The following is a 14,554-nucleotide window of genomic DNA, read 5'->3' as shown; positions in this document are numbered from 1 at the left end:
AGGAATAAAGAACAGATGGCGTAGGAAATTCTTTTACAATTATTGGGCTTTTTCTTTAAAAGTAGTTTTGAATGCCACCTAATTTTTCCAGCTTCTTTTGCTGAGGGCTGAGAGCTGAACGTGGAAGCTGCCCTTGAGGAACCACTGGGCACCATCCTCTTGTTCCACTGGCCCCATCAGAACAGTCATAGATGGTGATTTCTTCACTACCCACAGAGATGAAGTTTAAACTCAAGGATAATGGCTGAATTCTGAAGGGAAGCATCTCTAATGCCATATGTCTCCTGCTAGCCAGGCATTGGGAAATGCAAAAATGAAAGCACTTTGTCTGTGAAGAGGTTTTTCCAAAGCTGGTGTGCTTTTAGGCTTTGCAAAGGTATCTGGAACTTATTGTAGAGTTTGGACCATGGTAGCAGTAATAGAATGACTGGTATTCTAGCTGTAATATAGAGCATGATAAAACAGATCTTGGTTTTTAAAGTAGTATGGGATGTCCAAACTCATTAGGAGAAGGTTACAAAGTTTTAAGGTAGTTCTTCTAAAGCTGGCATCCGGTAAAATTTTTGTTTCAAAAATTTTGTTAGGAGACAGTATTTCATGTGTAGCTAATCAGTATATGCTCTCTTGTTTTCATTTCCCTCCAGTAGGTTTTATTCCAGTTCCTGATTGTCAACACAAGTTTCTCCAGGTAAATTTAGGTTTTACTTACAAAACAACAGAGGCGAAAGCTATTTTGAAAGATAGAAAGGGTCTGAAGACAGGCCAAGGAGGATTAAAATCACAGCAATATCTGTGTAGAGTGGTCACAGTGGTGTCAGAGGCTGTTACTCAAAACTCTGGTCTTACTCTGCCAGGCTTCTCACTTACCCTCCAGCAGCAGGAGTTTTGAGACAGGATCTGCACCAGTATCTGTAGCTGTGGAGGTGTTGAGGAGAAATTTTCCAGCATGCTGTACAGATGGAATAGCACCTGGCAGTTCAGCAGGAGTTAGTTATAATTGAAATCACTCATCATTTGATAGCAATATTTTAGTTCTCATGAGGTGGTTATGCGAAGACAAGGTATTTGTGCCAGTGTCATTGCTGAAGAATGGAGTAGGCCAGCTGAGCTTGCTGCTCAGCATGTGCTGGTCACTGCATGGCACTGCTTTCTCTGGAACTGAACCACTTGGCTGCCTCTGTGTGCCCAAGGCTGTTTCACCTTTGTGTGACTTCCTGCTCCCACTGGTCACCTGAAGGTTTCATATCTCAGCTTTTTATCAGTATTTAAATATGTCATGATTTCAGTCATCATGTTTCAAATGCTGAGTTATTCACTCAGCATTTAGGTGGGGTAACTGAGCTGGGGTGTCCTGCACAGGGCCAGAGGTTGATGATCCTGGTGTGTCCCTTCCAATTTAGATATTCTAGGGTTCTGTGAGGCATGGCTTACATGAGCATGGGATGGGGTTTGTTTCTGCACAACTTGAAGAATGTTAAATTACAGATGGTTTATCATCTAGCAATGCCAGTGCAGCAGATCTTCAGTGAGTGGGAATTTGCTGGAGACTTCTACTGTTACCTTTGTGGGGATCAGGCTTACACCGACAGCACACAGGCAAACCTTTGTCTCAAAAAGTTGAACTTTCCAGTAGATTTTGGCAGCTATAGGAATTGGAATTCAAAGACAAACTCCTAGTACCAAGTTGTGCAAAAAAGAAAAAAAAAATCTTTTGAAGGTTTTAAATTCTTGCAATATGGGAAGTGTTTTGCTTGGTAAGATGGATAAATTTCAAGAAACAGATTTAAAGTAATATTAGCAGTATCTGTGCATGCAGTTGTTGTGTGGAGATAACTGAATTTGTTGTTTGTTGATGAAATAATGCTTGTCTGTCTGGGTGCTTCTCAGTAGAGTGTTCACATAGGTTGGTTATGTGACAGAGATGCAGGAAAACTCAAGGAAATGAACTATCTGCAAATAAGCAAACTTGTAGAAGCAATGTATTTGAAGAGGATTAGGGGTTCCAGTAATAATTTTTTTATTAAAAAGGGGGGAAAAATGTTATGTGTGTATACATGAACTTACAAAATAAGGTTCAGAAGAGCTTTGAAGTACAGTGATCCCATCTCTGACTCAAAATACCTAAGCTATAAATAACTGGATTCCTGGAGAGTTTTCTAGGAAGGTACCCCTGTATATTTGCTGGGACCATGTTCTTGTACTCACTCATTATTCTAACTGCTGTTGGTAAGGACTTAGTACTAGACAGACTTAAAACCTAGATAGACTTTTGGTTTGAGCTGTCCCTGTGTTCTGAGTGTCCTCCCTTGACATATGTATGTTTATTTATTTTCACCACCATGTGGGGGGATGTGGAAGCTGAATTAGGTTATTGGTATTTTGGGATGTTGTTGGTATGCTGTGGCTATAGGAGTTACCTCTGATGTTGCTCTGAACACCAGAGAGCAGAGGATGGTGACTCTGCCTGGTTCCAGCAGTTTCAAAGCTAGCCTGGAAAATCCCATTACCTGCTTTTGATGCATCTTCAGTGGAAGTCATTAGTTAAATATTACAGGCCTTATGCTTTAAATCTCTTTAGTGTCCCCAGTTCTTCACAGGTCTGTGTAGAAAAGGACTTCGGAGTCTGAGTTTCAATTCTGTGTTGTGTTTTGTAATACCTGCAACAAAAATTTGCCTTCCCCCCACCCCAGAATAACGTAGGTTCTATTTTAACTCTTCAGTTTATGGTATTAGTTCTTGATGGGAAACTATTTCTGGTTATACATATGATGATTTCCTTTAATTAAACTTCACATGATGTAGTTTTTTTCTCGTGTGTCCTTACGTGGTCTGATGTAATGAAGTTCTGTTGCTCTTTATAAAAACAGTGAATTCTGGTACAAAGCCTGCAGCCATTATTCTAACACCTTGGCCATGGCTGTGATTATATCAGCTAAGGGGCAGCTACTGGCTCTAGGCCAAGTAAAATGATTAAGAACAGTCTAATTGTTTGATGAAACAATGAGTCATGTGAAGAGCTTGGTAGTGTTTCAGTAAGTCTCTTAAATTCTCTTTACTCCTCCAAAAGCTCAGTTAGCAGATCACTGTTTCTGTTGGAGATGGGCATGTTTGTATCCACATCATATTTCAAGCTTAAGAGAATAAAAGATTGAGATGCCATCCTAACATTAACCTTCCCTTTGCCAATTTAACTGGTTCTTAACCCAACTTATGCAAGTAGGTTTTACAAGTGTTCTTACTCATGTGTTGCTTGCTGTGTGTTTCCAGGCGTGCTGGCCTGTGCCCAGGTAGCTCCCTCAGTCTTGGTTTTACCCCACTAGGTGTGTTTGTCTTAGAATGGTATGTCATCCATGGATTAGATGTTTGCAAGCTTCCCTGTTACTAATCATGACATCTGCTTTGCAGAACTTCCTCAAGTCCTGTAGGTTTACAGGTCTGTAGAGCCCTTGGATGTTTTCACCTTTTTACATTCACCTTTGCTAGTAAGCATGAATATTAGTCTTTTTTTAGAGAATATTCCTCTTGTTTGGATTTTTTTTTCACTGAATAATTAAATTCTACTATTTGATTACTGTATTAAGTGTTTGGTCACTGCAGGCTATAGAACCTTCCCCTTCGTGTTGAGAAGTTTAATCCTTTTTTGAAAGGGGTTTACAAGTGGAAGAGCTATTGCTTTTGTAACTTTTTTTCAAAAGCTTTCTGCTGCTGTAATAATAAGATTGTCACAGTAGCAAAACCAGCTCAGGAAGGAATGACCCTCAGAACATCATCTGATTGGCCAGCCAAGAACCAAAACAAATGTCCAAGGAAAAAGCTGGAAATGCTGATCAGAGTGTATGTCACACTGGTGGCTGGGTAATCAAACTGGTCATCATTTCATCAGGAATTTTTTTCCCTCCTTTATACTCATCAGATTAGATCCTTGAAATTAAAAAAAAAAAAAATCCTTTGAAATTCTGTTTTGTCTTCAACAGTGCCCTTAAAGATAGTCGTTTCCCCCCAATGACGAGGGATGAGCTGCCACGGCTTTTCTGCTCAGTGTCTCTACTCACTAACTTTGAAGATGTGTGTGACTACATGGATTGGGAGGTAAGAATGTCAGATATCTTTCATGAAAATGAACATCTGTAACTGAAATAACACTGTTTAAATGATCTGCATGTATTAGTGTAGCTATCACTGTTTTGCACTCTGTACACATGGGTATGTGCATGGATTCAAAAGACACTTTGATAAAACTGTCATCACCTCAAGAGTCTGAGCCGTGCAAATGGAATAAAGTTGTGGTTTTGCCCACAAAGACATTCAGAGTGGTCTGCATAGGTGTCTTGATGTCTAAGACTCCATCAAGGTATTGTCTGAGCAAGGCTGTCCTGAGGTCTCATTTGCAGCATCTACCTGGTCGATCAGTCTGTTGACTCTGGAAAGGGGTGTTCCAGTATGGAAGTTAACAGTCTGATGTGTACTTCCAGAAACAAAATGCCCAAAATTGCAGTCCCAGAACAAGCTGCTTCGTTTAGCTTGTAGAGAGATTCACCTTCCCCCAAACTTGGTTTACTGTGCAGAGCTCCTGCACAGACCTCCCAAAGCCTTTGTACAGTGAGGCCACATAAATCACTGCTCTCACAGCACTTACACATGGAGCTGAATCTGTTCTAATTGCCAGGTTCTAGGAAACCTGCATGCATCCTCTTGGAACAGCGGCATAAAAGAGAAGAAAAAGCACATGGTGACGTGTGTATGACAGTGTATACTGATGGAAGTGTTAGTCTGTAATGTTCTTTTCCCCAAATGATTTAGCATTAGATGCTTGCAAAAAACAAAGTACTTGACTTAAGATGAACTCCTCATCTCGGTCATCATGTTGCATTCCTCATTTCTCTTTGAATCTATGTTTGAGTGGACATAAGAAAAATTTTGAAATTGTCATAGAATTGCAGACGTTATAATGCCAGAGACACTACAAAAGCTACAGTATTTGCCTTTAATAATAACTTAGCCTGACTAAATATTTTTAACTTCTTGGAAGAGACTTTCTGTTGCATTTAGAGATAAAAAATGTACATTCAATAGCAATTGCACTTGTTAGAACTGTTACAGGCCCTGCTGTCTCAGAAGGAGAGTATCAGCAGTAACCTCAGCATTATGGATTTTACAGTAGCTGAAAATTGACAAAGATGTGTTTCCTGTTCACCTGTAACAAGGGCTTCTTACCTTCTGCTGTGTAATTCTGAATTGAGATGAATCCAGGTTTTCTTTGGGGTTTATGAGCATTTTCACCATAATCAGAAATACTCCTTTTTTTATGTAATGTCAAACCAAAAATACATCTTAGCAGAAACTGTGTCTGCATTCTCAACAAAAAGCAGACAGAGTAGTCTGCCTTGTCACTGAGCCATTTGACTTTAAACAGTGTTTTCAAGTAGTCAAACTAGTACTATTAGTACTAAATCCAGAAATCAAAATCATAGAATTTTTCTCCTATATTAGGTTGACTTCTGGTAGCCAGTACTGTGATGCTTTTAATTTCATTTATTGTAATTTATTAAAAATCAGACTATAAATACACTCAGAAAACGTGAAGTGCATAATGAAATAGTATTTAGCTCTTTGCATGCCATAGTCTGAAAATATTAGTAGGTGGTGTTTCATTGTCTCAGTAATAAATGTCTAAAATGACCCAAGTATTCATCCTTAAGGAAAAGCTCAAAGCAGAGCCTGAGTTCAAAAATCCACTTTCCCTTGGAAAGTCTGGTTTTAGCTTTGTTCCTTGGGCAGCTGCTGATTCATAACTAATATTGATTCATAACTGATATGAAAAAAGGAGGCTTTTACTTTCTATGCACTTTCTATATTTTTCTGCAGAACTTGTGGGACTTTACAACAGTGTAAGTAAGCATAATGCAGAACTCTAGTGTTTCTGAATTCTGATTGATTTTATGGATTCTTACAGTTGTTCTTATTGGAAACCCCTGACTTACAAGGGAAGAATGCAGGGGTCAAAAATATAAAAGGCCTTGTGTTGCTTAGTTAGTCTCTCTAATTTCATTTAAGGCTTTCTAGTGATGAGTTGTTAAAACCCTTCATAAATTCCTACAATTGTAAGAAATGGTCACAAACTAGGTTTCCATGCAAAAGGACCCAGAGGAGGGGGTGACATGTAAATATGAGATTATAAAATTTGTGGTTGTTAGTCCTTAAAAGAGTGATTCATCACTGTGTGTGCCTGGCAGTGAGATGGCTTATGTCACCCATGTGTCTTTTAAGAGAGCTGCAGTTATGCAATATTAATGGTAAAAGGACATTTCAGGATGTCTAGAGAAGAGAGAGTCTGCATCTTTCATCTCCTGTCATGCTGGGATCATCCTGAAAAACATCAGCCTAGTTAGGAGTCCCTGCTTTTGTAGGTGTGCTACTGATGATCTTGTGGAAGCCAGGTCAGCAGTTTGCTGACACAGGTCACAATATTTCAAAATTTCAGACAGCTCAGTGCTCTGAGAGACTTAGAGAAAATGTCATCTGAAGTCAGGACTGAAGCTGTCTGGCTCAGCTCCAGGAGTGTCTTCTCTGTGCTGAAGCAGAGTGATGGATGTTTTCTTACTTTAAAAAATTACCTTCCCAAACAAAATAAATTAATATTTCAGCTGTAAAAAGCAATGGGAAACCCTTTAGTGGCAGAAACTTCCATCAAGTAAACAGAAGATCTGTGAATTCACTGCTGTTAGTTCCCACATGACTTCTCATATGACTGCATTTTCATCTTTTGTAAAAGTAATTAGAGGAAAGTACACATCTTTAAAGGACCACTTCAGTGCCACGTTCACAAGGATGCTCACTGAAATACAGCTTAGCATTCTTCCATACCTGTGACTTTGTGTGAGTTGCAGTGCTGAACAGATGTAGGGCTTTGAAAGGAACACTGGGAGTGTAAGAGCTGCATCTCCAGTTCTGCTTCACAGAGCCCATGACAGACCACTGTGGCCCAGTTGCTGCCTGGGATGGAGCTGCACAGTTGCACAGCCTTTCCACCTCAGAGAAATGGACAGCATGAAAAACTCAAAGATGTGGGGTTTTTGGTGATACTACTGCTCTTTTATTAAAGATCAGAGAGCAAAGGACCAGTTACAAGGCATAAAGAGCATTTATTTTTAAACACATGCTATTGACAGCAGTCATTCCTTCCCTACATAAACTAATTCAGACTTGCTGATTCAGAGCCTCTCCTCATTTTTTATTAGGAGATCCTAAAGCATTGCAATTGTATGTAATTCTAACATCGAAGTTTTTGGCTAGACTTGAGCAGTAGCTCTTCCTTAAAATGCTTTAAGAGAGCTCTTTGCCCCAAGGTTGCTGTTCTTCAGTGAAGTAAAATCTGCAGAATTGTACGTGCTGTCTTGATACAAAAGGCCTTTAACCTGTGTGCACTGGTTTAAATATTAGCTGAAATAGTTGTAGCCAATAATGATGCCTGAAAGGCAGCTTTTCATTGTTGACAAAGTGGGTATATGCAAGAGTTGTGGATGTTCTTTCCTGCCTGCAAGTGCAGCGACACTAGTGGCTCTCAGCTTCTGTCCTGTAGAACTGAGAAGTCTGGATCTCAAGGTTATTCTCTTTGGACAATATTCAGTGATTCCATATATGTAAATGAATGATTATGCTTGACATGAAGTAGAGAACAAACCTCCTGAGGAGCCTTTTTTCTCTGTTATTAAATCAGAATGTAGTATTTAGATGCTACTAAAGATGGTCAGAAAGAAGCCAGCATATTTGCTGCAAATGTGGGGCTGAAAAGCTGTAGAATTGAGCTAATGCCAAGTGAGATCACCTTCAAGAAAGTAGCAATAGTCACTTAATCTGAAGGTTTCCATTTCCAAAACATTTCTGTACAGCTATTTCCACAGCATGAGTCAGGTAAGTAAAGGGAAAGTTACTGTTCTGGGGTATCACAAGGAATACTGTGAAAGTTCTAGGCCAGCTTTTTTGTTGGAAAAAAAGGAAAAAAAACTTTTTTCTAGGTTGGTGCAGAGATTGAGGTGACAAACAAAGGGCTGTCCCTAACCCAGAGCAGGGTGTCACAGTGCCACTAGCACGTGGGCACCGGCTGTGCAGCAGGTCTGGGGTGCAGAACACAGAAAGTGAGTGGAAATAAGGAGCAGGCAGATGCTTGTTCCTGTCACCAAGGGGGTGTTGCACTGCTCCAACTCTAGAGCATTCCATGGGGATTCTCTGTAACAAGCTCCTTGTTACCTGCTGTAATGTATTTCTGAACAACTGTTTTACAATTAATTAATCTTAAACTAATTAGTGGTGATTGCATGCAAATAACTTACAGATTTCAGTACAGTAGATATAACCAAACCAGAACCATTATTTGGATGATAATTTACTCCACAGTGGAGTCCACAGAAACTTAAATGTCATCAAGGCCTGATGTTTAGGTGCTTATCAAATTCCCCATGGGCAGTCTAATGAGAATAATGTTATTTCTTCCTCTCAGTGTGGTTGGAGAGTCAGTCCAAAAGGAGCAAATTAATGAATTGTTTCTGGAGCCTTGGGGCAGAACAGTCCATCAGGAGAGTTGCTTCAGCTTTGGTGTCAGAGGGGGCTTTGGAACCATTTTTTCTTAGATATATAAAGAGAGAGGTATTGTGGGCAGTAATCTGGCTAGTGCTATAGGCCCTTGGCAAAGCATTAAATGTGGCAGGTACATGTTTTCTCTCATCCCAAGGTGTATGGGAATAAAGAATTCATTAAAAATAATGTGTATAAATAAATATGAATGTGTCTAAATACACAACAAAGTGAAGTTTTGTAAAGGTCATTTCAGAAGTAAAATAATGTAGTTTAATGCAATCCTTAAATGTAATGAAAGGTCTATTAATTTAATTAATATTGTCACAGAACCTAATTTTAGATGGCCTCTGGCCATTTACACAACTGATCAGGAAGTTTTATATCTACAAGTACTGCTTATATAGAGCACAGTATTTCATGCTGTAAACTCCACAGATATATTTCTATTGTCAGAAATTGTTTTTTGCTTAAGTCTCTCTCCTTATCTTGCTTTCCTCTCCCAATAGCAACAATTTAAATAGGCTCCTATCCATGTGGGAGGCTGAAGCAGCAATTGTGTTGTCCCTTTTGAGCTCCAGAGGCTACCTGTAGGCAGTTGTTTCCCTAATGAATGTAATAGGTAAAGCAGAACTCCAGCTCTGTCTGCACAAGATTGGTTTGTTTTTCTAAACTTCACAGACAGATGCTGTTGTTCTGCAGAATGCTACCTGTAGTGTGTCAGTATTTTTAGTCTGAGAAGCAAACCTGAGGCTGTGTAGGAAGGTGTGTGCTGGTCCTGGTAGCAGGGCAGTTAATGCCATCCACAGACCCAGCCCCTACCTCCCATCTTGGAGAGGGCTATTTTGGGAAATCTCACAGAAGTTTGCATCAGTTGAACACCAGTCTCTTGAGGAAAATAAATTCCACACTGTGCCCATGGCAGTCTTAGTGTGGATCATTTTTACTTTGGCTGTGTGTGGCTTCCATTTATTTAACTCAAGCCTGCTAGCTGGAATTGAACAATGAAAAGCTGTTTGTCCTGCTCAGCTACACAGTTGGAATTCATGCTCCACAGGATGCTGTGAAATTCTCCCCTGCTGTACATCCCTTTTTCTATAGACATGGGCCCAAAAGTCCATGAAAATGGTTAATGGGAAACATCCAGAGCAGTGGTGCAACTTCAGTGTTGCATCATACTTCAATGCATCACTGGTGCTCCTGGTTATTATGCAAAACACTTGTGTAGCATTTAGAATCTCATAATCTGCAGGATTTAAAGGCGTGCAAACCCTGGAAATATTTAATCTTAGTACTGAATAAACACAGTTACAAAATCACCAGCTGCGGAAACTTACTGGTTTGGGCATAAGCTCTGTAGGCTGTTTTCAGTTTCTAACATAATTTCATTTTATTTTCAGGCCTTTGGGCTTATAATTGTGTTTTCTGAGTATACAGATTTAATCTCTCTGGTGATTATGTCTATCCATGTAATGAAAGTTGGGGTTTAGGAATGTTTGGTAATGAAATAATGTGTTAAAAGTTGCAGTGAATTAAATTTGTTAGTCACAAAGTTACATTTTTCCTATTTATGAACACAATGTTAGATTCATAGGGAAGAATGGTTGTGGCCATGGCCACAGGGACTCTTCCTCCCATTTCCCTGCTAATATCATATATAAAGAGTGAAAAGTTTAAAAATTGAAGTCTTAATATAAACAAATATGTTAATTAAAGAAGTGGTAGAGCTTTGAAAATATTCCTTATTTGTTTTTTGACTGCCCTGCAATTTATGGGAAAGTAAGTAAATTGTCACTGGAGAAAATGTTTACAGCATTTTTTGTTTAAATTTATGTCCTCAAGGATGTGCCACACCAAACAACGTGATATCCTTTTAAAACATTGACTCATTTTCACATGCAGTGTTGGGATTCAAATGGAAATAACATCTTGGTTTTGTGGGCATAAAAATGTCCATCTAATAATGCTTTGTGTTTGTGCACAGAATTCAAAAGCAGCTGAAAACCTTCTGGCAATGGAATATCTTTTATGGCCTGATCCCAGTGCAGGTACTCTCCATAGAATTACTGTAACCTGAAAGCAGGGGCCTTAAACAATGCCCTGGAAATGTGCCCAGCCTCTCGGTTCTTTTTCTCCCAATATTTTCAGCATTTTGATTTTTATCTGCATCCAGCTCCTTGGTAGCAGTAATCTTGAATTCTGTGCTATCATATTGTCACCTTACAGTTCTTAGTAGCACAGAAACAGGAGTTTGAGGCTGGGTACTTTGTAGTATTTCCATTTCCTCCTCATACATGAGGTGAAATTTTGAAGGCTCTGGGTCGAGTCCTGGAGATAGTGTGACAAATCTTTAATTGTTCAGTTGCTGCTTTGAACAAAATTAATGCTCTTAATTGAAGCCTCATTAGATTTGGCAGCTGTTTTGCCTGCAGATTATAGCTGGTGACCAGGTGATTTTATCAGCAACAACAGTGGTGACAGTGTCAGAGGAGACAGAACAACTCTAGCTCCTCAGCTGGATTTCCTCCAGCCCAGGAATGAAGCTCCGTGGTGGGGAGCAGAGGAACATCCTGTGTACCTGTGCTGCTGCTGAGCTTACATGGCAGTAAGTGAACACCTCTCCAAAACATGCCACCCACTGCAGTGCCACCTCCTTGAAACTCTGTGAAATGCTGTTAACCACTGGTTTGGATTTGACCATGTCAGTTACCATGTTGTCTCTTTTCTCTGGTGATGTGCTAATGGGTGCCACTCTCTTGCAGGTGGGTGTACATGGCATTAGAATAGAGTTCATCAACGAGAAAGGATCAAAGCGCACGGCCACCTACTTACCCGAGGTTGCCAAGGAGCAAGGTCATTGTTGCACTTTATTTCCTATGATCTGATGAAGAGTTTAAACATACCTGTAAATCTAAAATGCAATATTTCACCTTGCACTGATGTCATATGATGGAGCAGTGCTTAATTGTAAGAAGACTCTTACAGAAAATGCCAATTACGTGCTGTGTCAGTCTCCTAGAGGGCTTCAGTAAGCTGTAGCTGATTTTTGAGCCAGTCATAAATGCATGGAGCTATAGGAAAATAAAATGGGGAGGAATGGTACAGTGCTGTCAGCCAGGCTAACAGCTGTTAAAAGCTGCCAGTTTCTGTGTGGCTGCTAGGCTGGGATATAAAGGAGATGCAGAAGTTCTGTTAAGCATTGGGATGGCTGGACAATTATCTTAATCATTGTTTATTCCTGAATTCCTGATGATCAAGTTGTTTTTCAGTTAGGTACTTTCTGCTAGTACTCAATTCCTGTTGCAAACACTGACTTCCCAGGGTTTTTGATGGATGGAAGGAAATTATTTTGTATTTCCATATTGAAAATAATGTTGTTGAAAGTCTTTTTAACAGAGGCACAGAGTTAAGTTTGTGAATTTAAAAAATCAGAGTAGATTTTGTTGAACAGTCTTTTGCTGACTCTGAGCACTCGCTATGTTTTTTTAATTTCCAACGTTGATAATGTGTCTCAATCGTTTATAGTTTGCATTACTGCTGCTTTTTTTTTTTACCCCTTTATATATAAGTTTGTCCACAAAGAGTTCAGCTGATATCTTTACTGAGAATTCTTTTAATTGATAATTCTGTTTCCAGATAGTTTCATAAAAGTCTAGGGGTGTTCCAAGCTTTTTTTTAAAATTCAGGAATTGTGGGGGAAATGTGTCTAAATTTATGAATAGTTTTAGTAGACCATGAATTGCAATCTGATTCTTTAGAATATTCAGAACTACTCATTTGTATTTTATATGTGCCCAAATCTACTGTGGTTTTTGCAGGTTTTTTTTAATGTAACAATGTGACTAATTATTGCATCTTTAGGAAATAACATGTCTAACTAGCAGCTATTTAAAATATGAGAGTTTTTAAAATAAATAGGAGGTTTGGATAGCATGAAGATTTTATTGAATACAGTAATGAATCTGTATTTTAAATCCATCACTTCTTTCATTATCCAGACACCTAGAATATATAGTTGTTCTAAAATCAGGCATATCTCTGTAATGTGAAGTGGTGTTTATGAAGAAGTCTGATTTCAAGTTCTCTGCTCATGTTCAACTAATTATTATTTTAAATGTTATACATAAATTTAGTTTTCCATATTTATAACCATGTATAATGTCAGAAGTGGCTGTGATACATGATCATACCAGAATGCTTTGGAAAAGTGTAGCTTTGTATCACACCCCCATTTTAGGACACTTGGGTAGAGTGGGTTCATTTTTAATCTATTTCACCTATGAGATGAGAAATGTATGTTGTTTGTAGAGTGAGCTGTGTGTGTAAAGAAACCCTAAATGTGGTATTTCTTCCCTACTTCAGGACAACTGAAGGAATGTTTTAGTTTATCCCAAATACCAGCAGAGCCCTTGCACTCTTAACAGCACCACACACTGTACTGTGCTTTTGCAACATCTGTTCCTATTGCTTCATTTCTCACTAATTTGTGCTACTGTAAAATTCAACAGGATGGGACCACATTCAAACCATAGATTCCTTGTTGAGGAAAGGAGGCTACAAAGCTCCGATTACTAATGAATTCAGGAAAACAATAAAGCTAACCAGGTATGCACTGGGATACCACACAGCCCTGTTCTTGTAATGCTGGGAGGTGCTCCTTCCTGGTAAGTGCTCCTGCAGATGGTAATAGTCAACTCTCCTGGATGTGTTATTCATGATTGCTTTGTTCCACAAGAGAGTACAGAGTTAGGAGAAGCTTTGCACAGGGATGAGTGGCCCTAAGCAGGGAGTAAGAGGCTGCTGTTAGTACCATGGTATGTCAGGTTCCTGCAGATCTGGGCTGATAACTCTGCATGTTCACAGCTGTTTTAGCTCTGGCTTCTCACAGAGAGATTTTTGGCTGTAGTGGGTGTTCAGGGCTGTGGTTAACAGGGATTACTTGCTCTTGTTAGATTTATTTGGGCAGATGGTGCGTGGTGGGGCTGCTGCTCTATTGCCATGGAGGTCTCTCAGAGCCCTAATCTGCTGGATCCTCAGAGAAACCTCTGGGTTATTCCCTGTGGAGTACAGGTTTCCCTAATCCTGAGGTGTGAGACATGCGGGCCATGCACTGCTTCCACTGCCAGTGTTCTGGTGAAACTATGTCAGGGTATTCCCAGGAGTGAGGACAAGAATTTAATATTTTATTTCATAGAAGTTTTGTTTGGTTTTGCTAATTTATTAAAACATGTTCTTGAGGGCTCCTTAGTGTGTGGCAGCCAAGATATTTCAGAATTAGCAGCAGATACTCTGCCCATAATATTGTCCTTAGGTAGTGAAGGGTAGAGGATGTCTGTAGGAATGGTTTAAAGCTATTTATTTGTATAAGCCTGCAGTGTAAAACAACTGCTGATCTCCAGTTATTTAGTCATGCATGGAGAAACAGGATTTTTTAAAATCTTAGGTTATAAGGAAGTTTTGACCATTTGTATTCTTCAAGGAGATAAAGACTTTGGGTCTCCTCAATGAGTGTTTGGAATTCTGGATTCTTACGGGAACCTAACTGCTGTGGAGTAGCTCTAAGGAAGGGAAACATTTTATTCTGAGGGTTAATTAGGGAGGAAGGATTTACAGAAGCCAGCTAAATTTCCAAGTGCAGAACCCCAGTCTCCCTTTAATTCATTCCAGCTGTACACCTTGTTATCTTATTTTCAAGAGTATCTGGAGATAGCTGAGGGCAAGAGTAGTAATGCAATAGAACATTTCTGTGCACCTCAGCAAATAAGGAGCATATTTTTCAATTAAACAAAATTTCTATATAGCACGCGTTTTCTTCCTGCTGCACGATTTTGCTTGGAGGAATGGCATGGAGCACAAAACCAAACAAAAAACCCCTAAAGTTCACCCCCACTTCTCCCCAAAAAAACCACAAAAAGCCTTATATTTAGTGTAATTAGTTCACAACAATGAAACTGCTACCACAATCAATTGCCTGATAAGTGAA

The 14,554-nt window shown here is 39.4% G+C and overlaps 1 protein-coding gene across 3 annotated transcripts in view; it reads left to right on the top strand.

Moving 5' to 3' along the window:
• Positions 1-14,554, top strand: part of AMMECR1 (AMMECR nuclear protein 1) — a 70,433-nt gene that overhangs the window by 49,932 nt on the left and 5,947 nt on the right. For 2 of the 3 annotated variants that reach the window (XM_050974281.1, XM_050974280.1), the window contains 3 exons: positions 3,975-4,089; positions 11,334-11,424; positions 13,080-13,176. In XM_050974281.1, the coding sequence (XP_050830238.1) occupies positions 3,975-4,089; positions 11,334-11,424; positions 13,080-13,176 (303 nt within the window). Of the gene's footprint in view, positions 1-3,974; positions 4,090-10,555; positions 10,620-11,034; positions 11,177-11,333; positions 11,425-13,079; positions 13,177-14,554 lie in introns of those variants that run through there. The other variant, XR_007777548.1, reaches the window with a different exon arrangement.

Source organism: Serinus canaria, chromosome 4A (assembly GCF_022539315.1).
Source record: "Serinus canaria isolate serCan28SL12 chromosome 4A, serCan2020, whole genome shotgun sequence".
Taxonomy (NCBI): domain Eukaryota; kingdom Metazoa; phylum Chordata; class Aves; order Passeriformes; family Fringillidae; genus Serinus; species Serinus canaria.
Note: the sequence above shows the minus strand (reverse complement) of the source record. Positions and strands in the feature narration are given on the sequence as shown.